Here is a 27,211-nt window from a genome sequence, read left to right on the forward strand (position 1 = left end):
TTTGGCTCCCGGACTACCTTGGCGCCTTACAGACATGTCTTACAGACATGACTCTCTGTCACCTTCGCCTAATCAGCATGGACCCGAAATAAATTCTTCGTTGCCTAACCGTAAGTGCGCGCATCGCAAGCCATCAGCCTCCCGCGGTCGTGGCGGCGAGTGGTTCGTGACCTGTAAATAACGCCCGTAAGGTCTATGTCTCCCTGACCTCTGTTTGACCTGGCTCGTTTAGCTATTTCTGACTAACCCTAACCCTAACCCTAACCCTAACCCTAACCCTATATATTATATATATATTATATATATATATATATATATATATTAGTCAGAAATAGCTAAACGAGCCAGGTCAAACAGAAGTCAGGGGGACGTAGACCTTATCTGCCATACTAACAGTAACGTTCATAGGGTCTATGTCCCCCAGGGTACTGCCGGAACGTACCCTGGGTACGGTCCGGTATACCGGAAGGTACCCTGGTCACTATTTGATATGGTTAGGGCATAGGTTAGGGTTAGGATTATGGTTAGGGTTCAGGTTCGGGTTAGGGAGTAGGCGTAGGCGACTCCCTAGACTCGTTAGTGGAGTAGGTGAGGTACGGTCCGGCATATTAGATAGTACCAGGGTACGTTCCGGTATACCGGACCATAGCCAGGGTACGTTCCGGCAGTACCCCGGGAGACATAGACCCTCTCAACAACAGTAACTTAGTTCAACACATGCATAGCAGCATAGCAGGTTTACGATTAGACCAAAGTGGCATAGGGTACAAAAACACATTGTCATAAATTAAGGTGCATGATTTAAACTGATAGTGAGTGAGAATGTTTGCTCTTGCACTGTCAGCATGTTTTGCTTATAGTTCTAAGCAGCCATAACAAAATTCGCCTGTCAAATGCCAGATTTCCCAGTGTTGTATATAAGAAGACCAGGCATCGATGGGGATCAAGAGCAGATCTTATTTATTTTTTCTAGTAAAAGGGCTCAGTTTGCTAGACACATTCTTATGTGTTTCAGCAGTACGCTATTGCATTTATAACTTAACTGAGAGACGTTATACTTACTTGTTAAGTTGTTAGGAATGATGTTTTTGTATCCTATATATTCAAGAGGTGGCTGAAATGCGGTTTTTGGTATGAAATGTGATTGGCCACATATTCACAGTGTTGTCCTGATATAAAAATCAAAGGTCTGTTAGCTATAGCGTGTTGCCGGGGACAGCATCACCTTTAACTCAATACCATGCTAAATATCTAAAACTCTATGGTGGTTCGCTGATTGGTGTCTCTGGTTAAATTTGCCAATATTTTTAATAAAGATGAAGCAGTTCAGTTTTCATCTGGCAGCACTGTAGACACGAATGCTAAAATGGTCAAAACATTGAACTGTGTGTAAACACGCTTAGTTCCCACACGATACCAGTATGGCAGAAAGCATTGCGACCTTGTTTTACAGATAGCGTGAGTAAAATTCGTTCCGGTGACAAGTAAGCTAACATCGCATGTCAACGATGACTATTATGCCATGATTGCTTATGGTGGAAATGATCTTCGCAGAGCAGACTCAGTGAGTCATCACAATGTTGCACTTTGTACATAAATCTGTTTATTATTATGAATCCTTATTAATCCTGTCTGATCTAATTTTCCCATGCAGTGAAATATAATTAAAAGGACATAGTGCGGTAAGCTTCTTTCATGATTATTATATGTTATTTCACATTTTAAGCCATGCTTCCATGCCCCCCCCCCACTTACTCAGTATCTATCATGATGACGTACAGTAGTTCGAAATCGTTGCTGGCTATGGCAACAATAACTCGCAACCACCCCCCGCAGACGTTCCCAGAAGCTCGTAGGTAATGTGATGAAATGTAATTACGTAAGTGGTACTATGAGAGTTAAATATCTTTACTCGAGAGATTGCTGTGAAATAAATTGTATGTAAATTTACAATCCATGCCCCACCTAAATACAGGCACTTGTGGTATAAAGGCGTGGATAGGTTTCAAATGTTTAAGAAAACGACCGACTATGTGTCTGTCTATCATGGAAAACTGCTGTCCACTTTCTGGTGCAGAGTAGCCCAGTGTGTATGTTCAATCTATGCTGTTCGCCTGCTGCGTGTTCACAGGGGATTTGTGTGCAAAATCTTTGTTGTTAGTGCCAACGAATTTATCATATTGGTCGGTTGGCATTAAAATGGGATCATCTGTGCTGATTTTACTCACTAACAATACTATATTGTCCAGCAGTCATGCAATATATGTAATGCGTTCACTCTGTAAGGATGCCAATCTGCATACAGAATGTTCTGTGAACTCACAGAAATTTGGTCGGCATCAGTATGCATGTAAACTAAGTACTTGTGAATGTCTCAGCAGCCGCATGGTAAACGTAAATCTAATGGTAACAGTAATGTGACCGGTTTCTGATGCTGTCAGTTTGCAGTCATATATAGTACACCCTGCATCAGTAAGCTAAATACACTGTATGGCCTACACAGCCCTCCATATTACATGTGTTCGCGACGGAAACTTGTTGCTAAGATCATTTAAACTCCAGTCAGGTTTAACGGGTAGGGCAGGCAAGGCGAGATCTAGATAAGTGGAATAGATGCACTGTAATCAATATAGCTTTCCATGATGTCTTATATCGATCAACATCTTAGACAGTCTCTATGGGACCTTTCCTCCTTAGATTATACAGCCACTTAAGCCTGGGACACACCATGCGAATTTATTCGCACGTCCGCGGCGATCATATCCACAGCGAAATTCACGGCGAAAATATTCGCACCCGCATGCGATAATTGAGCGGACACACCATGCGAATTTATTCGCACGTCCGCAGCAGACACACTACACGCGATCTACTGGCGCCACACGGCTCCAACCATGGCTCCAACAGTCGTGTGGTCACGTGATTAGATTACTGATCAATGATTCGCTGCATTATAACAATCGGCCAGCTTGATTTTCGCTTCCACGGACACACCATGCGAATTTGTACGCAGCGGTAAAAATCCGCAGCGAAATTATCGAATGCCCTTGTTTTTAGCTCGCCTTGACATCGTCAAGATGAGCTATTGTCATGGGGTGCAGACATGCCAACCATTACGATTTGGGCGTAATTATTACGATTTTGGTGTATTAATTACGCCATTACGCCTAAGTCATCCATTATTACGACTTTTAGTAAATTTCAATATTGTTGACAATTATTGTTGTATGAGAGAGAGAGAGAGAGAGAGAGAGAGAGAGAGAGAGAGAGAGAGAGAGAGAGAGAGAGAGAGAGAGAGAGAGAGAGAGAGAAAGCACACACACACAACAGCAACGCACACGCAACGCACAGCGCACACGCACGACGCACAACGCAGGCCGAACACACACACACACACACACACACACACACACACACACAGAGAAAGTTAGTTAGTTCACCTCTTAGTCAATTGAGATCTGGAAATTTGAGTGATTTTTTGGCAAAGTTATTTTGTGTCACTATGTAATCACTATTGAGTCAATAAGAAAGATAACATAATCAGGGTATCCTGATCCATTAATGTTCCTTATGATTGTGGGTGTATGCACAAGTTTACTGAATAAAATTTAGTTCTCGTTTGATAAATCTCTGAATAATTCTTGATTTTAGTCTACTAGCCAGCCTAGTGAACCTAGAAATGTCGAGTAGTATAAGGTTTTATGTTGAAAATGCAATATACAGGTCATAAAGACTCACAAACTGGCCGGATGCTAATTTGCAATATGTGTAGATTTGCATAATCGGCCTAATTAGCGTATTACTGGTTCAAATCACTAAATCAAGAATATCTTCTTAGTAATCCACATAGAGACTTCATTCGTGTGTCTAGACCCATGTTTTCGACAGCTAAGCAATTGATCTGGCTGGATTCAAACCCCTACCGATCCTTCGCGACTGGCCAGAAAATCCAATATGGCTGCCATGCATAATGAGGTAAACCGTAAAAATCACCATAACTGAGCAACTGTTGGAAGATAGACTTTGTTTTGATGTTTTAGACCCATGTTCTTAACGCCAAGGATTCGCATCGTCTATAGGACTTCTATATTACAGTAAGTTATTATTATATATAAAAAATGTTAATATATTATGATGCAGGCTAGATCATGGAATACATAGATGAACACCCAACACCATCAAACTACTTACTATTGCCTTCGTCTTCATGGTTGTGATCATTCTCTCCAGTCTCTAGATCCTCTTCTCCTTCCATTCTGCTCTTCATATCGTTCTTCAGCATCATCTCGTTGTGTCAGTGAGTTACAACACTCATTTCTCCTTCACACCATAGTAGCTGGTACATGACAATCATTTTGCTGCACAACGCACATTCCTGCTGGGCGGCATTCCCATCTCTCGGCAGCTGCAGCTAATGACGTCCATGAGGTTTTTGGTGTGTTAGGTCTTTGACAGCACTGGTACCACTTCATCATTTACAGTAACTTTTCACCATAGTTAGTAATTTGGACAGCAGGAGGGTCAGCCTTGTCGCGAGTCTTCCAAGCATCATTGGAGATGTGCCTCCGGATAGGGAGTCCCAGGTTGATGTCTGTTGTGGAAGAGACTTCAACGATGGAGGATTCTTTCGCTTGCGATAAATCTCGTACTGGAAGCATTCATTTGACGTGCCTTTCTTCTGGCCCATATAAATGAAAGAAGGGCTTTGCCAGTTGGCCATCAGGTCACTGCCAGTGGCATGCGTCCTCTTCAAGAACTGAGTCTAGTCCAGCAATATCGGTCTGGTTGAGCAACTTTCAGGGCGGACACTGCCCTTTCCCATTAGGATAGGAACAGTGTCACAGCTGAGAGTGCGTGCATTCCCAATATTTCCTTGCATTTCTCCCCTTGGTAACGAGTAGCATTGATGTCAAGCACGGATCCATCCCACTTCTCATTTGAACATGGCATGATACGCCATTCTTCCAGCACCAGTACAACGAGCAGCAGCGAATACTTCTGTGTCGTCACTAAGGATGGCGCACAGTCCGAGCTCCCGCCGATGCAGCACGAAGCATGAAGCTGATGAGAGATATGTCTGCTTCATCGATGAAGCACAATACTGTTGGCTTGGCTCACAAGTTCAATGTTGCTACCAATATCAAAAAGTGTAAAGGTGAAAAAGCAAAATTGTCTATACTGGAAACGCTATTCGCCACGTCTCTGATCGTTGGACAGAGAGGAATCTTGAGTTGTCTGCTGTCTCATCATGAGCTGTGCCCTGTTCTCCTCACTCATCGACGAGTATGGATTCCTCCGAAAGGGAACAAGTCAGTACTAGTTTAAACATCTCGGCGTCATCATAAGGAACCCTCTTCCCTCTGGCACTCTGCTGGTGGACGCCTCTCAGCCTACTTTACCACACTGTCTGGCCATCTTCGGTACAGTGGGTGATCTTGCTGAAGGAAGAAAACTCGCCTCACAACTACAGAGAGGCAGACACATGTCATCTTCGATGCGGCATGAAGGTATCGGGAAAGGATCACGAGAGGCAGATGAGAGCGCGGGAGGAGTCCACTGCATATCACTGACTCTGAACTCACTACTAGCTGGTCGTGATGCCATCATGAAAACAAGAACAACAACAGGCAGCTCTTACAACTACTCTGCACACATGATCTTGGTAAGCAACATTGAACTTGTGGGCCAAGCCAACGTATTGTTCATCATGATGAAGCGACGTATCTCTCATCAGCTACATGCTTCGTGGCTGCATCGGCGGAGCTCGGACTGTGCGCATCCTTAGTTATGACGCAGATGTATTCTTGCTGCTCGTGTACTGGTGGCGTGGAGGATGGAGTATCATTCATGTTCAGATGAGAAGTGGGATGGATCCGTGCTTGACATCAATGCCACTGTCACCAGCTGCGGAAGAAATGCAAGGAAATATGGGGGGAATGCCGCACTCTCAGGTTGTTGACACTGTGTCCTATCCTAATGGGAAAGGGAAAGTGCCGCCCTGAAAGTGCTCAACCAGACCGATATTGCTGACTAGACTCAGTTCTTGAAAGGACGATGCACTGACATGACCTGATGGCAACTGGCAAGCCTTCTTCCTACATTTATATGGCCAGAAGAAATGCACGTCAATGAATGCTTCCAGGTACGAGATTTATCGCAAGCAAAAGAATCCTCCATCCGTGAAGTTCCTTTCCACTACAGACATCACCTGAGACTCCTATCCGGAGAGCACATCTCCAAATGATGCTATGGAAGGCTGCAGACAAGGTCTGACCCTCCTGCTGTCCAAATCACCAACTATGGATGGGAAGTTACTGTAAATGATGAGTGTACCAGTGCTGTCAAAGAAGCTACCACACCAAAAATCTCATGGACGTCATTAGCTGCAGCTGCGAGCAGATGGGATGCTGGCAGCAGGAAGTGTGGTTGTGGGCAGCAAATAAATTGTCATGTACCAGCTACTGTGTGTGTGAAGGAGGAAATGAGTGTTGTAACTCACTGACACAACGAGATGATGCTGAAGAAGATATGAAAAGCAGAAGGAAGGAGAAGAGGATCTGGAGACTGAGAAGAATGATCAACAACGATGAAGAGCGAAGGTGAATAGTAAGTAGTTGATGTGTTTGGTGTTCATCTATGTATTACATGATCTAGCTGCATCATAATATTTAACATTTTTATAGATAATAATAATTACTGTTAATATAAAGTTCTATAGACGATGGAAATCCTTGGTGTTAAGAACATGGGTCTAAACATCAAACAAAGTCTCTATCTTCCAACAGTTTCTCAGTTATGGTGATTTTAGCGGTTTACCTCATTATGCATGGCAGCCATATTGGATTTCTGGCAGTCGGAAAGATGGTAGGGGTTTGAAATCCATGCAGATCAATTGCTTAGTGTCGAAACATGGTCTAGACACACGAATGAAGTCTATGTGATTACTAAGAAAGATATTCTTGATTAGTGATTTGACCTAATTAATATGCTATTAGGCCGATTAAGCAAAATGCTACACATATGCAATTTAGGCATCCGGCAGTTTCTGAGTCCTTATGACCTGTATATTGGCATTTCCAACATAAAACCTTATAGTACTCGACATTTCTAGGTTCAATAAAGAAGACATGGGTGGCTAGTGACGACTATTTTCCCACTATTTTCAGGCAGAAAAACATCATTTGCCTAATTTAAATCAATGGCTGAAAGTGCCACAGGTGGCTCCAGAATGCACCACAGAGGCATCTAAGTTTTCAATAATTTCTTGGGGAGGACGCAACCCCCCCCAAACCCCCAACAAACCAGGAATTTAGAAATTATTACTCTTTGGCTTCATTGAATGTTGGCATGTCTGGGGGTGTCGTCCATCATACATCCGTCCGTCTGTCCGTCAATATTTGGCTACGCTCAACGATAACCCAAGAACCGTTTGACCCACATGTTTCAAATTGCATATAGTTGTTACTCCTATGGGAGAGGTTTGAACGTCCTATTTTGGAGCACGCCAGTTGACCTACATTCGAGCCATGTCCACTTTTTGGCAAAAATGGAAATGGCCACAAGTCAGTTTAGGTTCAATGGGTTTTGCTCATTTCTGCATGGTATGTGAATGAATGATGACTGCCCCCAAAACATATCACACGGGTTTTGATATTTTTTTTAAATTATGCAAATTAGGTAGATTTTGGCAATTTCACTATGCATTTCAATGTCTGCCTACGGTCAAAGATAACTCAAGAACCGTTTGACCCACATGTTTCAAATTGCATACAGTTGTTACTCCTATGGAAGAGATTTGAACTTCCTATTTTGGAGCACGCCAGTCGACCTACTTTCGAGCCACGCCCACTTTTTGGCAAAAATGGAAATGGTCATCTATATTCATTCGATTTTGTTAAATCTTGGTATGTGAATGTGTAAGGCTAGCCCCAAAACAGTTGTTACTCTTATGGGAGAGATGACAACGTCCTATTATGTTTATTTCGTCTAACTGGTCAACAACGCTACAATCATACCTACATACGTGTAATATTGTGTTTTAAATTCTTCGTTACAGTAATTTGACTGGAATTTTGTTATTTTTTTATTTGCGCGATATTCGAAAACCAAAATGGCGATAATTTAGGCGAAGCGACATCTCTCGTCAAGATTTCAGACTTACAGATCTGAAACATTTATTTTCGCATCAAAACTTATGCATATATCATTATCAAGAGTATATAATGGGAGATATGCTATATAATGGGGGTTCTCCCATATATACTCTTGCTTTATATATCCCCCCTCCCTCTTCTATCACACCCAAGGTGAGCTACAGTGTCATTGACACTTTCATTTTATATATATTTTTTATATGTTGACTACCAAATCCAACAATAAACCCCATTTTATTGTAAACAGGTAGTTTACATGAGTTTAAAAAATTCCTAAATAATTAGAGGAGTTTTTTTCCTATTCAAAACTCCTATTTAAAATTACATTGCCAGCAGATTATTCTTGTAATAACTAGCTGGGGCAACAAAAACAGGTTTAATGGAGCTGTGTGAAACACGAGTTTTCCACGACCGAGGTCGTTGTGCATGAAACACAACAGCTAATGTTAAATGTACTCGCGTACTCGCTCGCCGCTAACTCTTCTTGCTCGCACTTGACTCCTTCCACACGAATCCTGGTCGAAACGACACCAGATGTACAGGTGTTCTGGGTGTACCAATGTTATAGACGGTTCGTGAGACACATCGGGAGATGCCCGACTGTGTGTAGGCACGTGATCGTATAGTGGTTAGTACCTTGCGTTGTGGCCGCAATAACCCAGGTTCGAATCCTGGTCACGGCACCAAAATGTAAGCGTGTAATACGTCTTACATTAAAGTGCGTAAGAAATGTTAACACTTTAATAAACACAGGAACACGAAAGAAGACAGTGCCACGAAAGAGATTTATTACAAGAAAATCCTGTAACAATATGTTAGCACAATAGTACAGAAAGTACCAAGACAAGATAGTGTAAGCGATTATTCTTACAACAGATACATGGGAAGAAATATAAGAATTAATCTTCGAGAAGAGATAGTTACAAGATTAGAAAGTAGCAAAGTAAATCAAGGCAAAGTAAGCAAAGCCCTAGAAGACAAACGCTAAAGAAGAACTTACGTACAGGAGACTTCAACGAGACGATGCACGGACACACAGGCGCAGACTAAACTCTACACGTTTCGCATTTCTTTATATAAGCGTTTAATTTAGCTATCCGAATCCACCTATACACGGAGATCACTGTTTGTTAGCTGAATCCGCTGCCGGCCGCACGGTGTTTCACACATCTCGATCGGCGTGTCCAATTTTAGCCAGGTAATGGTAACACCGGAACTCATCTCTAAGGAAGACAGAGCGACCTTGAGGCTCCGCTCAGCGGCACGAATCGTGTGAAGAAGTCGTGTACACTCTATTTTTGCTAGCACATGCATAAACAATAACAACATTAGCTGTTGTGTTTCATGCACAAAGACTCCGGTCGTGGAAGACTCGTGTTTCACACAGCTCCATTAAACCTGTTTTTGTTGCCCAAGCTAGTTATTACAAGAATAATCTGCCAGAAAGGTAATTTTAAATAGGAGTTTGAATTATTAAAACTTATGTAAACTACCTGTTTACACTATAGTCTTACATCAGCTAAAGTGCATAAAACAGGCATATTTTTGGCTCACCTTGACATCGTCAAGCTGAGCTGTTGCCATGGGTCGTCGTCCGTCGTACGTCCGTCTGTCAACATTTGGGTACGGTCAACGATAACTCAGGAATCGCTTGACCCACATGTTTGAAATTGGGTATAGTTGTTACTGCTATGCTCCCATATTAAACGTCTTATTTTGATGCATGAATGTTAATAAATGTTGTGTATTGGACTATTGGTTACTGTTTGCTTATGTATTATTCGGGTGCTGGCTGCAGGTTAAATAGTATTCCAGATGCCAGCCCAAAATTATGGAGTATTCCAGATGCCACTGAAAATTTGAGAGTATTCCGGATGCCAAAGGGGGGGGGGCATGGACCCCCTCAAGTGGTTTTGCGCAACTTCTCAGATCGTGCGCTTTGAGTGGCGCCACCGTCGTTGTAATCAAACTGTAGTCGTTAGTTTTAAAACATTAAAAAAAAATATTTCTCATGGTGATTGAACCATGAAACTTTTTATGTAGCGCAATTATAACCTAAATTAGCTGAAAATAACCCTAGAACCTAGAGGCTACTATTCCTTTAATTGACAATTATCTTGTTTTTTTTTTACAGGTTATTTACTTTTGATTTTTACATTGTGCCTTGCTAGTAGTGCATGACTAATGGGAAAAATTGAACCATTGGTGTCTAACTAACTGTATGCTTATATGTGTTTATTTGCATAGCAGGTCTGTTTATTTAATATTCACCTGTGAGTAGATTCATCAACGCGCGTACGCAAAATATTTTTCGTAAATCTTGTGTACGCAATCGACGTTGCTTAAGCCCGGCGCACCCGTGAGTTATTTTACTCAAGTAAAATGACGCATGAGTCATTTTACTCACGTGTGCGGCGGATTTTCGTTGAGTAATTTGACGCATGCGTCATTTTACTCACGTGTGCGGCGGTTTTTCGTTGAGTAATTGGACTCATGCGTCATTTTACTTGAGTAAAATAACTCACGTGTGCGCCGGGCTTAAGTTGCGATTCATCAACACAGCTATTTAGTAAATTTGCGTACGTTTTCGCGTATGCAACTTTTCAAGCGAGGCCGTTTTAGGCACAGGCACTTGGAGCGTTTCAATAAAATATAATGCTAAATAAATACAAAATATATTTACTACCAAAGTCTTAATGTTTCTCTACTCTCTTTCACCTATTATTGCCGACAATTTTCTGTAAATGTTGTCCAAATGCTCATCTGCAACACACGCTTGCTGCCGCACGCTAGCTGCTGCAGACTGACACATAAATATATATAGCAGGTAGGAAAGCGTGCTGCCAAAATTTGCTCAACGCTCGCTTGATTTCACACGAATACACCACAAATATTCAACCATTCTACTCCATCTTTGTTTCTATTTGAAGGACAATGTTCACTTGTTATAAAAATATAATGTCTGTGTTCGTAACCGATCCGTGTCACGCGAAATCACACAAAGCCTGACGAAATTCTTGCGTTCGCTCCCGTTGCGCAGTTTATGTAAATGGCTGCAAGTACAGGGCTATCGGCGGCGCACTGCATTTTGGGAAACTACCACGCTGCTTTCCAACTCCTGTACGAGCCTCGTCAAAGCCGCCAGTGGAGCGTTGCAATAATGCGGCGCAAAAATGAGGTCACGAAGAGCGCCGGAGGGTGTTTCCTGATTCACATAAACTGCGCAACGGGAGCGAACGTGAGAATTTCGTCAGGCTTTGTGTGATTTCGCGTGACACAGCTTGGTTACGAACACAGACAGTATGTTTTTATAACAAGTGAACATTGTTTTTTGTATTGAGACGTTTCAAGTGCCTGTGAGCTATATAGAGTGCCCTTGCCAATCACACGTATTGCAAACGATATTGTAGTAGAGTATTTTAATCAGAAACATTTAAAGGGATAGTAGACTCTAGGATTTTACTGCATACAACTGTACTTACTGTATAACAAATCGTCTATACCCACACGTATTTGTTACTAGATACCTAATTTAATTGTTATAATTAATTACACATCAACGCTACGAAATTTGAACGACGCCATGACACCCGCGACCGTGCTGCCACCCCGAAAAAGTTGCGTATTTGACAATTTATTTTGCACGTTACAGACCGAGGGCTAATCACAAAAGTGCAATTATATTTATACCTAAATGTTATTTAACCGAACGATATACATTTTAGGGCAAATTTATCCATATTATAACTGAAACTATATGTCGTTTATAAGATATTACAATCCTTTTGCTTTTAAATTAATAAATAAGAAACACCCTCGATTATTTATTATTTTCACATAAAAAATTTCACATATAATTATCAAGAGTATATAATGGGAGTTCTCCCATATATACTCTTTGTTTCTATAATGTACGTCGATGGTTGCTCAATTAAAACTGACTTCTTCTCACTCACTCATTTGTGGTGAGCTACAGTGTCATTGACACTTTCATGTTCATATAAATTCGTAATTCCTTTCTTAGGATATTGTTGTCATAGAGCAACAGTAGCAATGTTATATAGTGCCGACGTCCTAGATTGTCATCACCCAAGCTAAATATTGCAGAATAGAAATGGATTTAAAATCTGCCAGTTTTCTCTATATAGGGCAACATCAAAACCACACTCCAAACACGTGTCTTATCCACGTGGTTAGTGTGATACATTGGGATATATTCCGTTACGTGGGGGTGGCATCCAGTTATTTATTGAATATTTCTGTTCTATAGAATTCTCGCCGAAAAGCGACAAAATCAATTCTCTACGTGAGCGGAGATGGGCTGAGAGTTGTAGATGAAGAAAATAAGGTAAGTGTTAAATTACGAGGATGCGTAATGCCAGCTAGCTTAAGATACAAATGATTTATACAAAGAAGCAGTTGACGATAATGATATCTTGTTCAAGAATAGTGTTGGTGATTTTTAGCTCACCTTGACATCGTCATGCTCTCGGTTCCAGATTTGTACAGGTCTCCTGCTATGATCCAAGAAAGTCTTAGAAATTCAACATTTTTATTGTATCTTTATTTTACTTCTCTGGTAGTTTAAAAAAATAATAATTCTGGAGTACCTAGTAGGTGGAGCAAGTCACTTTTTATACTTATCTTTGCGTCCTCAGCCTAGTTATAGCCATTTTGCCTGTTGGGAGGCAATCAAACCTTCTGATAAACCCCATGAAACATTATAACATTTTATGAGTGTCTATAATTACATGAAAGTACTGATATTTAATTACTATATTTGATTACATTATATATTTGTGTGCGCGTGCTTGCATGCATACATATGTGCATGCGTTTCACAGATTATAACTGTGCTCATTTGTATTTGCAGGGGTTAATAGTGGATCAAACGATAGAGAAGGTGTCTTTCTGTGCTCCTGATAGGAATTTTGAAAAGGGGTTTAGCTATATCTGTCGTGATGGGACCACACGACGATGGATGTGCCATGGGTTCTTGGCCGTCAAAGAGTCGGTAAGTAGCTGCCAAGATATATATCTAAGTCATGAGTCATGACCACCATACCTGTTATTTACAGCAGGAGTGTATAAAACAAAAGTTTTATTTGTTTTTGATTAACTTCTGTTTACATAGTGTAAAATAGTATGTGTTTTGTATCATGTATTAAAAATCAAGTGGTGATAAAGACACAGTATGAAACATTTATGCCACACCTATGTTTCAATGTTCCAGCAAAACAACAGTTTTTTTCAAAACTCATATATTTTAAAGTTATTTTATGTAGAGTTATTAAGTGCTAGTATTTATTATCCATATTTTGTGGCTCATGAGACGTTGCAATGCGTAATCGTGGCGCCTTCTAAATTTAGTAGGTACGAATCTAAAAAAATGTATGACTGCATGTTAGCCCTCCCCCTAACAGGTATTATGCTTGCTATGCCATCAATAAGGCTGCATCCTTGTTTTTCTCCCAGCAATTTCCTTGCATTTTGTATTCCGTCCTCACTGTCAGCATTGGTTATAGTAGTATATTATTATTATTATTATTATTATAGGTATTAGTATATACTGTACTGTAGTGTAGGCTGTTCTACTGAGGTGTATAATATTATACTGTATCATAGGTGAAAAAAAAATTAAAAATAATATCCGCTACACTGATCTTCAGCTTTTATGTCCTAATAGTAATGTAATGTTGTAATAATGTGTTATTTCCCTCTAAGTGGGTTTAGAGACATTTGCACAAAATGCAGTTTGTTAAAAATATAGATTATAGCGTGTGTGTGTGTATGTGTATGTTTCCAACTGCTATTCTTGAGTCTATCTCCTGCCTCAGTAGATGTTGCACAACAATTAATTGGCTAGATGCCAGGGGAAATATACGGTGGGGCTTTAAAACTGTTTACACAATTGCCTAATCTAGTTATTTTTTATTCAAACAGGTGAGCTGTTTGGTCTATTTTTGACGATCGTAAATCACTCATCACAATTATCACATAGCCCTTCTGCTCATATCCCCACAGGTTTTCCTTTGTACATCTGATCAAGGTCTGGCTATGGTGATAGGCGATAAGGTTAGCCACGTTTGTTATGCTGTCCGCAGGGTGAGCGACTAAGCCATGCAGTGGGATGCGCGTTTGCTGTCTGCCTAGAACGTAAGCAGAAGCGAGACAAGGAGTCGGTGCAGGTACAATTCAACAAGGACCAGACAAGCTTCACTCGCTTCGGTTCATTTAGGCAGGTGACACTTACAGAGCGCATGGCAGATCCGCAGGAGGCTAAGCCAGCTGGTAAGACCTTGTCTGGCTCTAATACCATTGCTGATCATTCCATCATGGAATAGTGATAAAGGATTTTAAATTGACTGTCAGGCAATTTGGCATGTCTTTCGTTGAGCCTGTGGATTTTTGGTAGCTAGCCTAGTACTAACATAAAGACACTAAGAATTCGAAAACTTTTAACCAGGAGTCAACAGTGCTGGGGGCTCTGAGTTGAAGGCAAGCTAAACACTTAAATTGTCCAACGTTTTTGAAGTATTGAAGAACAAATTATACATTCCCTCGTCTCTAAAAACCATGAACCTAGTAGTCATAGCTGTGAACATCTACATCTGCATGCATGTGTGGTTTGTGTCTAGAGCCGCCACCAATCAGGGAAGTGGAGAATCCATTTGCCATCCAGCGTCCACACGCACCACTTGCACTCCTACAGAGACAGGGCTCAACGCGCTTTGGGAACATCAATCAGAGCTCGCCATTTAAGCGGCAACTCTCCCTACGATTGGACGAACTGCCGTCTACCTTAGAGCGCAAAGAACACAGCTTTTCCACTGGTGCCTCTCACAATGGACCAGGTGCGTGAGCGAGCAGTGAAATGCTTATGTAGCAATTATTCCTTCTCTTTTGAACCCTAGTGGCTTACCAAAGGTGTATTCGATTTTGCTCGCACTTGCTCATGACAAACGCAGTATGCATTGTATTTCCTATCCATCCCTATCACAATTATTTTATTTTTCAATAGTTTAAAAATGTAAGATAGTATATATAGGTTTATTGTATTAGCTAGTAACGCTTTTTGTGTGCCTCCAGCAAGCCCAATACTGGAGGCATCGCCATCAAAGGAACATCAGCCAGATACAATCAGCTCCCTCTGCCAGCAGATATCAGAAGATATGTTTACCCTCAGCAACAGAGGATCAATGGCTGCATCATTGCAGCATAAACAACAGCAGGCAGCGGGTGCCCAGCATAGTCCTTTTTCACATGGTATGGGTTAACTAATTCTTCGTATTCTGTATTGATTATTATAAATCTTATTTAGCAATAAATGTGGAAAATGTTTAGATAATTCACAATTATAACTTTATGCGAAACTGTCTGTAGATGTTTTTAATATTGAGACACTTAGCTGTAACTAGACAATTTAGGTGCCAGCATGGCTGACAGCTACCAAATTGAATAGAATACACTTCCAGTTATCAAATGCAAAATGGTGCTTGTTATCATGTATTACCTAATTGTTTGGTACCTGCCATTATAATGATATACTTTACATGCTATTAACGTAGGTGTGCTGCCGCAACAGAGTGCATCTAATCCATGGGAAATGCCTGTACTAGCACAGGAACCAGCTAACCCGTGGGCAGCTCCCTCACAACCTCCGACAGCACTGCCTTATACGAGCGTCGTGGCACCACCGTTGGATATGTTCCCCACTGCAGCCCCCACGGAGGTCGCAACACAAGTAACATGGTCTGCTCAACGACCATCTGCTGAGAGTGCACACTTTCGTACGTTGGATTTCAGGATGTTCGTTTGTTTAATGTTGCAACTGGTGCCAGCAAATGAAAAAAATTACATCATTGGATTCATTTGACATCTGGCATATTCTACATGTGGCTTATTGCATCCAGATGGTCAGTTGCATTATTTAAAATTACAAATATATTATTAAATTTAAAATATTTAAATTAATAACAAACATATCATTCATAATATAAACAGGCAAAGTATAAAGGTCATTGAGCATTAAGAAATCAATTATTTCAGTACATCACATCCCCTAGTATGTTTTGTATTTATATCTTCATTGTTGTTCATAATTAATAGATTTTAACCGCCAGCCATTGAATGGTAGTTCACTGCAACACCCACCAACCAGGAGGGCACCACACATTCGTAGTCAAAGTCTTGACATTCCAGGAGGAGGGCCACTTTTAGGTACGTTTTCTGACTCCAAAATAATAACTCAAATAAGACATATTCTAACAAGAAGGTGGTTTAGTAGTTTTTGGGCAGAGTAATATGATTTTTAGTTTTTATTTATGAATGCAATGCTTATAATACATGCATAGTGTCGTATTAACGCTAATGGCTTTAGTGCACCTGAGGAATATTATGTGAAAAATATTCCGTATGCAATCTTGTGTAATACATATTATGCAATTACTTTCCAACTGGGAAATGTGTGAATAAGTACCTTTTGGATTCATAACACGATTCATGTAAAGAGCGTGGTAATTTTGATATGTCAGGTACGAGCAGGCCATCAGTGGTGCAGGTGCACAGGCAGCATAACCTCGGTGGTGATGGCTTGTCCAATGGCGCCGCGGACCCATTCGATGTCCAGTGGGCAGCATTCTCAACACAGACACAGAACTCAAATAATCCTTTCTTAGCGACTCAAGGCAACAATGTGAAAGCTTTCGAGGTTCAGATGTGACCAGCTTAAACACGTTTAGAAAAGTGTACAATAGTTTTTAGTCGTGTGTGAAAGAGGTATACATTGGGTTTGTGAGGCATGCTAGTACTACAAGCAAGCCACAGGACAATGATACATAATTGTTGGAGGTAGGTAATAACAAAGGTGGTATATCTCGTGCTTTGGCATAGCTGAAATTGGCAACCTACAATAAAGGTCACATTACTCTGATTATTATGTATAGCCTATCCATAAATCATTATAATTTTTATTAGGAAAAAATTCGTTTTATTTTATATGAATCTGGAAACACAAGTTTTCAGAAATTTATAAATGTTTAGGAAATTCGAAAATTATGTCTACGGGATTCCCGTGATTTTGGAATTTAGTACGGAATGCAGTGAGATGCTTAGAGTGGCTTTCAGCAACCATCGATAGAAAAGAAAAATGGACTGGGTAGTTGGCACAGTTAAAGCAAATAACCAAACTATTTTTTGTAAATATATGAAAATGGCCTAGAATATAAATATTAATTCCATCTTTGTAAAGCTAGCATGTGACTGCTTCTGACCACTGGCATGACTGGTGAGATTATCGGGATAATAATGTTGGGAAAATGTGTTTACATAATGCTTTTGCGATGTTGTCAGATAAACATGTTGTGTAGGTCATTCCAAATGCGTAATGGATAGGAGTTACAAAATGTTAGGTGGTGGTTGGTGGAGCCCCTACCACTTCATCCTCTCTCTCTCTCTCTCTCTCTCTTCCCTGCTCTCGCTCTCTCTCCTCTCTCTTCTTCTCTCTCTCTCTCTCTCCTCTCTCTCGCTTCTCTCTCTCTCTCTCTCTCTCTCTCTCTCTCTCTCGCTCTCTCTCTCTCTCTCTCTCTCTCTCTCTCTCTCTCCTCTCTCTCTCTCTCTCTCTCTCTCTCTCTCTCTCTCTCTCTCTCTCTCTCTCTCTCTTCTCTCTCTCTCTCTCCTCTCTCCTCTCTCTCTCTCTCTCTCTTCTCTCTCTCTCTCTCTCTCTCTCTCTCTCTCTTCTCTTCTCTCTCTCTCTCTCTTCCTCTCTCTCTCTCTCTCTCTCTCTCTCTCTCTCTCTCTCTCTCTTCTCTCTCTCTCTCTCTCTCTCTCTCTCTCCTTCTCTCTCTCTCTCTCTCTCTCCTCTCTCCTCTCTCTTCTCTCTCTCTCTCTCTCTCTCTCTCTCTCTCTCTCTCTCTCTCTCTCTCTCTCTCTCTCTCTCTCTCCTCGATGTATCTATCTATCCATCGTTTCATCTATCTGTCTGTCTGTCTGTCTACCTACCTATCTATCTATCTATTTATCTATATCTTCTCTCATTGCAATTAATGAATAACTGTTGTGAAATAAATGTGTTGGTACATTAGTAATGTTGCTATCCCCTCTGATATGGAACCAGTTGAGCAATGGTCATGTCGATCGATGAAGGCAGCGTCTTTGTTAAAGGCTTTAAAAGCACATTCCAAAGAGTTTTATGAGACAGATTATGTGCATAAAACACAAATTTACATGATTTATAGAAAGTGGAAGATTTTATCAGCAATTTTTGTAGTTTATACCTGTATGCAGCTTATTTTCTGTGTTTTATTTGTTATCAAGTAATCCTGATTGGGATCAGATCACTTATCTGGCTTCTGTTCCTAAAAGCTTAAATCGTGAGAGGACAGGAGCGATGAACCAATGATCATGGGAAATTATTTTTTTCACCAGAAAATTCTATATAATCAAACATCATTTGTGTTATGACCACGTGCATTATTATATACATTGTGAAATTATTTTAACATTGATCGTTAAATGTTACTATATACGTACACTAACATATACGTTACCAACACTGTCACTTTTGTCAGTGCACGAAATATCAAACCTGCTGTATGATTTTGGTATCAGCTTGAACAATGTATTTCATGTACTAAAGCGAGGTACTGAGTTTGTCAACAGCTGCTTTTCTAGAAGCAGTAATACGAGTGGTAGCCATACAAGTGTTACTATAGATCCCCATAATCACTGTTGTCTTATGAATACCCTCGACGACAATCGTTTATTTAGTCAGTGTTGCACCATCGTTCCTTTAGCGGCAGTGTAAATTGCAGGCTTATTTGATATGTTACCAAGTATTATATTTGTGATAGTTAGAAGCAATGTGGGACCAATTTTTAGCAGAGGAAGTGAAACAGGTTTTTTCGTTGTATTCTTCATGTTATTTAATGTATTTGCCAACTATGTGTCATTGTTATATGCTAACAGAGGGCAACAGTGCTCATAAAATTGTGTTTTTCTCAATTACTTGTGACGAGGTAATAGTTACAGGTCCGAGTATCAGTATAAAAATAGGTGCATACGTGGCAGTCTATTTAGATCGTTTTAATGGCATAGTTGCCTATTCGAATTCCAACACTATTTCTACTATGATTACGGAATCATGGTAGAATTATAACAAGCCCTCCACTACTAAATTGGGAACTAATTTATACGGCTGGATAGGCCTGGCCAGCAGATCGATTGGCTGCCTGAATGACATTTTATTTTATTTGGTCATGTTTTATTTCATCTGCTCTATTTATAATAAGATCGCTCATGAGCAGCTTTATCTTAACATTCTTCAAAGTGGAGCTAGCACTGGAATCTCAGAAACAAATTGTAGTGCATTGATAAATACTGCTACGTTGTACTTTACTGATTTTGCATAATTTTTAGTTGGTTAACTGCTTGCCAAATATAACAATACTTGGGTACAATACTTCAATTAAAAATACCCTGTAAAAATAGAGAATGACACATTTCTCACCCTTTACTACTTTTCTTCATATGGTGAAAGTATTTTAATTCGGGGAGTAAAAATTTTGTTACCAGTAAAAATATCAAGAGCACATAAACTATTTATGTGCTCCTGTATGCCGAGTGTTCTCTCCCTTTGTAGACTTTATTACCTTATTAGACCTTTGTATAGTTCATTTCTGTCAAAAAAAATTCTGTTACAAATGCATCAACTTATGATAACTAATCTAGCATTTACAAGTATTCTGAAATGATATATATATTTTTCGTTTTGGTTATGTTATGGTAAGTAAAATATAGACAAGTTTCAAATCTGTTGATGTAATTTGATGTATGTAATTTGGGGGCAATTCTAACATTCCATGACAAATTAGTAAGAGTGAAATGTGTAAGCTCCACTAAGATTGTTGCATGTTCTACAGGTGTCTACCTATTTATGGACACTCGTTACTTCAGGTGGTAATTAATCAGTAATGGCTATTCTGGAGAATTTCAAGTTTTATTGAAATTAAATATGATCAGATGTAATCCTGTTTAACATATTACGCCAAGAATTTTTATTTATTTGTAAAATGTAGCACTGCATATATTTCAGTGTTGCATTTCATGGCAGTACTATGCAGAGTGTAGGGCTATTATCCAAAAATTGCAAGTTCATAATTCAAACATTTTTATATGTAAAGCTGTAGCTGTAAGCACTATATAATATATAACGACAAGTAACCCCTGATATGAAAGGTAGTTATAGCTTGGAAACTTTTTATCTGTATGCATATGGTGTAGAGATAACTGGGTATAATACGAAACTAGAACGACATACTCCAACAATAATGGTATTTTACCTGAAATTATCAATTGTTGCACATGTGGGCACATTTATGCAGATAATCATTGGTGTTCTAACCTCATGGCACGTGTTGCACCTGTGTGATTATAATTTGGAATCATGAGACTTCTTATGAAATATGAACACTTCTATAATTTCTCACATTGCATAAGTACATATTATATCATATGTCAATATCCTTGCAGTTTTTAGTTGCACCTTTCTTGCACCTCGCAGTGTATGATATTGAGTATGTTGGTGTGCAGATTTTCATGATTTCAAGATTTGGGAACATTTTTCCCATTTCTGGTTCAAAGCCATCTAGCGTAGGCTCGAATATTTTACTGAGGGAAGACTTGTCTCTGTAGTGATAATATGAAATGTGAGTAAACTGTCAGACAAAATGCCATGTGACCGTGTAAAACACAAAGTTTTTGCTGTGCAAATATAATAGCCGATTTCACACATATTTAACTTGCTAGCATTTGGATGTTCATTTTTTCTTTGATGAAGTCAAATAAACTAAATATTTGTCACCATTGTACAATATAATATACTGTGCAAGCGAAAAGAGTAAATTCATCTATTATTTAAAGAGACCACTTTTAATCATTATTACTTAATAATCAGTTTACCTGAATTAATACAATCTTATATCTTGCTGAACACAACGGTGTAAAAATCTGCATAAAAACTGCATACATATCATTTCTGTATTATCTCAGTCGTTTAGAAGGTGCTTAGCATTGCCATTGATTACTGATCAGTTTAGGCAATGAGACTCATTTCTTTGTGTAGGCCTACTAATTGTGTCATACTGATAAATCTCGATTCAGTATAGACCCGTTTTCTTTATTAAATATCTATCTAACAAGAAAATTATCTTCTGCACACCCTACTGATACGATTTTTATAGCATGTAAAAGCTTCCTGTGGTACATATGCCTACACATTGGCAGCAGTGTTTGCAGCCATGACGCATGCGATATGATAATAAATTATTAGTTAAATCTTTTATGGATTTTCAGTTGATGAATGGCTACAGTTTCGAATAACCAGTCTGTCGTCTTTTTCACACTATTCAGACAGTTATTTGAGATCACCACCAAATAACCACCTTAAATGAACCTGAAGAAAATTAAATTTAACTATTTTAAGTGAAATAAACAATCTGATTCATAATTTTATTCCAACACTATGGTAATTGGATGGCTTACTGACAGTGATACCTAGATACTTGGTATGATCCACAAAGTCTATGGAAGATGGTTATTCTTCTGTTGTACATATAATTGGTGTTGTGTGTATACTGTGTATACATGTATGCACAGTGTGTACATATATATATATATATATTATATTCATGGTGTTATGCATACACTACTACAATATAAAGTGCAATGTCTTCGTGCAAAGTCTTCGTCACAGTTTACTTTAAATGGTAAAAATATAAACAGACATAATAACACACGATAATGCAACTGGAATGTGAAGTCTTGTTCCAATTACCCCTGCTTTATAAAACACGCCAAATACACCTTTCTTCTCAGACAAGAACCACTGTTTTAGTCTTGGTACTCGCTTCATATATGCACATGTGCATATGAGCAACAGGGCAAACACAAGGACTCCATCAAATGAGTACACATTTGTCATTGTCAGGTTTGACGTAGGTCGGAAGGTGACACAGTCGCTGCTGCTGACACTGTCACTGGAACAGTGGAAGAAGGCAATCCAGGAGATCGTAAAATTTCTAAGCCGTTGAAATTCTGATGATGATGTCTGTTAACTTCAGTACTCCAGCGTGGACTTTGCTATGGCTGAATCTGAAATATAAGTAAGTTAGCTAACCAGAAAGAACAACTGATAAAAATGATGGTGCAAAATAGAGTAGCAGGGGTAGAAATTAACTTTTGAACATGGGAGTCCAACAGACTCCCTGCCCTCAAAAGGAGGGCGACTGCGGCAAAATGAGGGAGTCTGCAGTCTGAAGTTCAAAACTAAAGATATTTTACAATAACGCATACATGTGCTTATTTTGAAGATTCATGCGGTTGCACGTCTGCCAAAATTTCTTTGGACATTTGCTGAAAAAATACGGTAATTTTGCGTGGAAATAATAAGGAGGCAGTGCTCTGGAACGAACTAGTTAGTATAGCAGAATTTTCAGGGAGTCACACGGACTCCTGCATATATATATGTCAAATCAGGGAGTCCGACAGTAAATCAGGGTGTATTTGACTCCGGACTCTAAAGCTGTGGAGACACTAGCCGATTTTTTATGCGATTGAGCCGCCCGGCTGAATGATGATGATAGTCACATGATTGAAAATGGCACCGTTTGATTGGCTGATGAATTGTACATTCGGGCGCACATAGTAGAGCATTGTATAGTCACATTGTATAGTATTGCATTGTTCGGGTGCGCATTGTATATAGTCGCGCAACTCAAATAATTATCAAACATGTTCGATTCGGGCGACTCAGCCGGCCGACTCGAAAATCGACCGCGACTCACTGGACACACTAGGCGATTTCAGCCGGCCGGCTCGATCGCATGAAAAATCGCCTGGTGTGTCCACCCCTTAAATGACCTAAACTTCAGAATATCCTGCTGATGCATATAGGCTATACGGTATACAGCATTGTATGACTCGTACATTATTGTATAACTATGTACTCAAGCCAGCAAAGCTGTAAACCATGGTGCAATAAAAAAGACCCTAGCAGGCAAAACTAAACGTGTTTGCTTTACCTGGCCACTTGAAATTCAAATTTTTAATTCACCATGGTTTGGCCAAATTAGATCATTTATTGAATGCAATCTAAACAACCATGCGACCAACATCTACTTCCATAAAAAGTGAAACAGCAATGGTGCTAGTTGGTTGCACTCGTTTCCTTAATACTAAGCTCTTGCGCTTACAAGTACAGTACAGGTAAAGTTTTTATCTTTGATAACTTTGGGGTTTACAGGGCTCAATTTTAACAGTCGTCCGGTCGTCCGTGACGACTGGATTTTCTCTCGGGCAACTACAAATTGCTTCCGTGGTTGTCCGGTGTCCAACCTCTATAAAAAATTTATATTCATAATGCGCGCGTTCATTTTACATACGGCCAGGGTTGCACAATACGCTGCAAACGTACATGTCTATACGCATTGTCTGGCTTGCTTGATACAAAGTATAACATTACATGTTTAACAACACAATGTTTCGTGTTAATTTTCAATTTTTGCTCATCTGTGACATGACACAGTGTTAGTAATGTTATTAATGTTAGTAGTGTAATGTTAGTAGTTAATGTAAATGTTATGAAATAAATTTTATGCAACTTTTAATTACTATTATTATACGTCATTGATCCCAGCATCATTTACACATTACCAATATTTTATTATCTTCATATAATGAGTGAAACAATGCGAATGGCCGTGTCTGCTGTCACTGCAATACGTACAAAATGTACATGATTAGGCCTTTTACTTTACAGCACTGAGCATCACGTGAGCAGAGCGCATGCAGCACATGTTTAAGTAATATCCGGACAACCAAAACTCTTGAGGGACAACCCTTTTGGGTCTCTTGGTTGTCCTCCGGACAACCCAAAAAAAACCTTAAAATTGAGCACTGGGTTTATATATATATATGCGTCACTTTCAATCTCAGTCATTGGAGTATCTGACATGGATTTTTTTGAGGGGGGGGTAAGTTTATAAGAACGTCATAAAGCAGGGATCACACCACACTGGTACGGGTCGACACACCCCTGGGAGCACTGGCAGGTACGAGAGAAGAGATTGCACCATGCATGTACCAGCCGGTTGGACTATATTAAAGTATGTACTTCGAACATAATTTCCAACCAGTCTTGTGTTTTCCCTACTTTTATGACACTTACCGTTATTGTTTGAGTAACAGCAACTGTCTAGAGAAACGACAAAATGTCTTAGAACCTTCGTACTTAGCTATATATTTTCCAAAATGTGCATGACTCGAATTTAATTACTCATGTTGATTACCACCGCCATTTCTTGCGAATCTCGAATTATCTTGTGACAGTGCGCGATATCTGACAATTCAAAAATGGAGAGTAAACCACACAGAATCAGATGCCCTTTTGTTTGAATTAGGCAAGTTGGCGCACTATATATAAGGAGCCATTTCAGGGTTTCTTATACATAAGAGGCACAACGGTGCACCGCCGTTGTCAAATTTAACATCGTCATTGTGAAAATTTTCCTGTATTGTAAATGTTCTTAAATTTTATTTTCAGAGTGCTTCAAATGCAGTCTATAAGACATTCATACGGTTAAGATTTTGCTGGGGGAGACCCCACATAACCCCCCACCCCAGGGAGAGGGGGAGTTGCCCTCTCCCTCTCTCCCCCCGCATCCGCCTGCAGCGTCCGCATGCGTGTCTAGATTTTTTTACGGGAGGGTGCGATCCAATAAGTATACAGACCTAACGAGCGCCGGAGGCGCCAGTTCCGAGGGGGTTCCGGGGGAAGATTTTGAACATTAGGTTGTCTGAGACTGCATTTTGCGAGTTTTGAAGGCAGTATGATATGAAAACAGGCAGCCAAAAGCGAACCTCAAAACGTGGACATTTCTCAAATTTTTGAACTTCAAAATGGATTTTTCCCACAAAAAAGTGGACCTCCACAGCCTGTGGGGGCGTGCGGGCGCACCTGTTGCACCCCCCCCCCTCCCTACGAGCCTGCTATGGCACACTTTTGAATCCATCATGCGCGTTTTTTCCCCATACTGGCCATTACCTCCTTTGTCTAATTTTCCCTCAGAAGAAACCCTGCATTTGCAAATTAATTGTCACTATAGTATAGATAATCAAATATGCCATGACGTTACGATGTATTCAAATCCAATTTCCTATGCTAAGTGCCTTTAACTGCATAAATTCTTAGTGTTACTCAAGTTGGTGTAATCAGTAATATATCCGCTGTGAGGTTAGCTCTAGAATTATAGACTATAGTACAGTGTTGTAGGTCTCGAGGCCGGTCTTGGCCTCGAGACCGTTTTCCTTGGTCTCGGTCTCGGTCTTGGCCTCGGAGTGCAATGACTCGGACTCGGACTCAGACTCGAGCCCTCCGGACTCGAGGCCGGCTCGAGGCCACTACATACATAGTACACAACTGTACTGTGTATTGTAACACGCAGTTTACAAGAATTTAAAACTAAAACTCCTAGGCTTTCTAGATACACGGCCTAATCTTGTAACGTTTTCAATGGCTCGATTAAGATTCTTGTCCCTTTGGTTTGAATCTGCTGTCACTTCGTCCCTTTGCGCTTTTTCTACCACTTCTTTCACTTCTCTTATTCTACCACTTCGAAGGTACTATCACTCTCTCATTTGGTTCAACAAGCCGTGTCATTCTCGTAAAACACAAATGGATCCGTTACTTTGACACGTTTTGTATGACTCGTGTCTCTGTGTTTTCGGCTGACTATACACTTTCGAATGTCTACGATGCACTGTTGCGATTTTTTCCCTTTTTTCCCCTTTTCCCAATTTTTTTCCTTTTTTCCTGATTTTTTCTCCTTTTCCGATTTTTTTCCCTTTTTTTAATCAAAACTGGACTCTGACTCGGACTCGGGTGGTTTGGACTCGGACTCAAGTGGCGCGGACTCGAACTCTGACTCGGACTCGGGGGGGGGGGTGCGGACTCGGACTCGGACTCGGGGGGTGCGGACTCGACTACAACACTGCTATAGTATATAGCCCTTCGCTCCGCCACAGGCGTTCCGGAAACACGGCTGCTGTACAAAGGCACTTGGACTGAGCGTTTCAATAAAATATCATGCTAAATAAATACGAAATCTATTTACCACCAAAGTCTTAATGTTTCTCTACTCTCTTTCACCTATTATTGCCGACAATTTCCTGTAAATGCCGTCCAAATGCTCATCTGCAACACACGCTGGCTGCCGCACGCTGGCTGCTGCACACCGACACATAAATATACAGCAGGTAGGAAAGCGTGCTGCCAAAATTCGCTCGACGCTCGCTTGAATTCACACGAATAAAACACAAATATTCAACCATTCTACTCCATCTTTGTTTCTATTTGAAGAACAGTGTTCACTTGTTATAAAAACATACTGTCTGTGTTCGTAACCGAGCTGTGTCACGCAAAATCACACAAAGCCTGACAAAATTCTCGCATTCGCTCCTGTTGCGCAGTTTATATAAATGGCTGCAAGTACAGGGCTATAGGCGGCGCACTGCATTTTGGGAAATTACCACGCTGCTTTCCAACTCCCGTACGAGCCTCGTCAAAGCCGCCAGTGGAGCGTTACAATAATGCAGCGCAAAAATGAGGTCACGAAGAGCGCTGGTGGGTGTTTCCTGATTCCGACAGCAAGTGAACACTGTTCTTCAAACAGAAACAAAGATGGAGTAGAATGGTTGAATATTTGTGTTGTATTCGTGTGAAATCAAGCGAGCGTCGAGCAAATTTTGGCAGCACGCTTTCCTACCTGCTATATATTTATGTGTCGGTGTGCAGCAGCTAGCGTGCGGCAGCCAGCGTGTTGCAGATGAGCATTTGGAACCTGCATTTACAGGAAATTGTCGGAGACTTGGGTAGTAAATAGATTTCGTATTTATTTAAGTAAAGTAACACTAGTCACTACTGTGAGGTGAGACTACATTTCGCTATATTTTTTTCAGATTGTGCATTTTTGATCAATGTCAGATGACGCATGACAGCCAGGGTT

The 27,211-nt window shown here is 40.2% G+C and overlaps 1 protein-coding gene across 3 annotated transcripts in view; it reads left to right on the top strand.

The window, feature by feature from the left end:
• Window positions 1-17,659, top strand: part of LOC106821262 (protein numb-like) — a 33,567-nt gene extending 15,908 nt beyond the window's left edge. For all 3 annotated transcript variants that reach the window (XM_014825995.1, XM_014825994.1, XM_014825996.1), the window contains 8 exons: window positions 12,424-12,501; window positions 13,027-13,167; window positions 14,258-14,444; window positions 14,792-15,007; window positions 15,243-15,419; window positions 15,722-15,943; window positions 16,263-16,373; window positions 16,688-17,659. In XM_014825995.1, the coding sequence (XP_014681481.1) occupies window positions 12,424-12,501; window positions 13,027-13,167; window positions 14,258-14,444; window positions 14,792-15,007; window positions 15,243-15,419; window positions 15,722-15,943; window positions 16,263-16,373; window positions 16,688-16,875 (1,320 nt within the window). In that variant the 3' untranslated portion in view covers window positions 16,876-17,659. The remainder of the gene's footprint in view (window positions 1-12,423; window positions 12,502-13,026; window positions 13,168-14,257; window positions 14,445-14,791; window positions 15,008-15,242; window positions 15,420-15,721; window positions 15,944-16,262; window positions 16,374-16,687) is intronic.
• Window positions 17,660-27,211: the final 9,552 nt, after the last annotated feature.

This window comes from Priapulus caudatus, unplaced genomic scaffold, assembly GCF_000485595.1.
Source record: "Priapulus caudatus unplaced genomic scaffold, Priapulus_caudatus-5.0.1 Scaffold66, whole genome shotgun sequence".
NCBI classification, from domain to species: domain Eukaryota; kingdom Metazoa; phylum Priapulida; class Priapulimorpha; order Priapulimorphida; family Priapulidae; genus Priapulus; species Priapulus caudatus.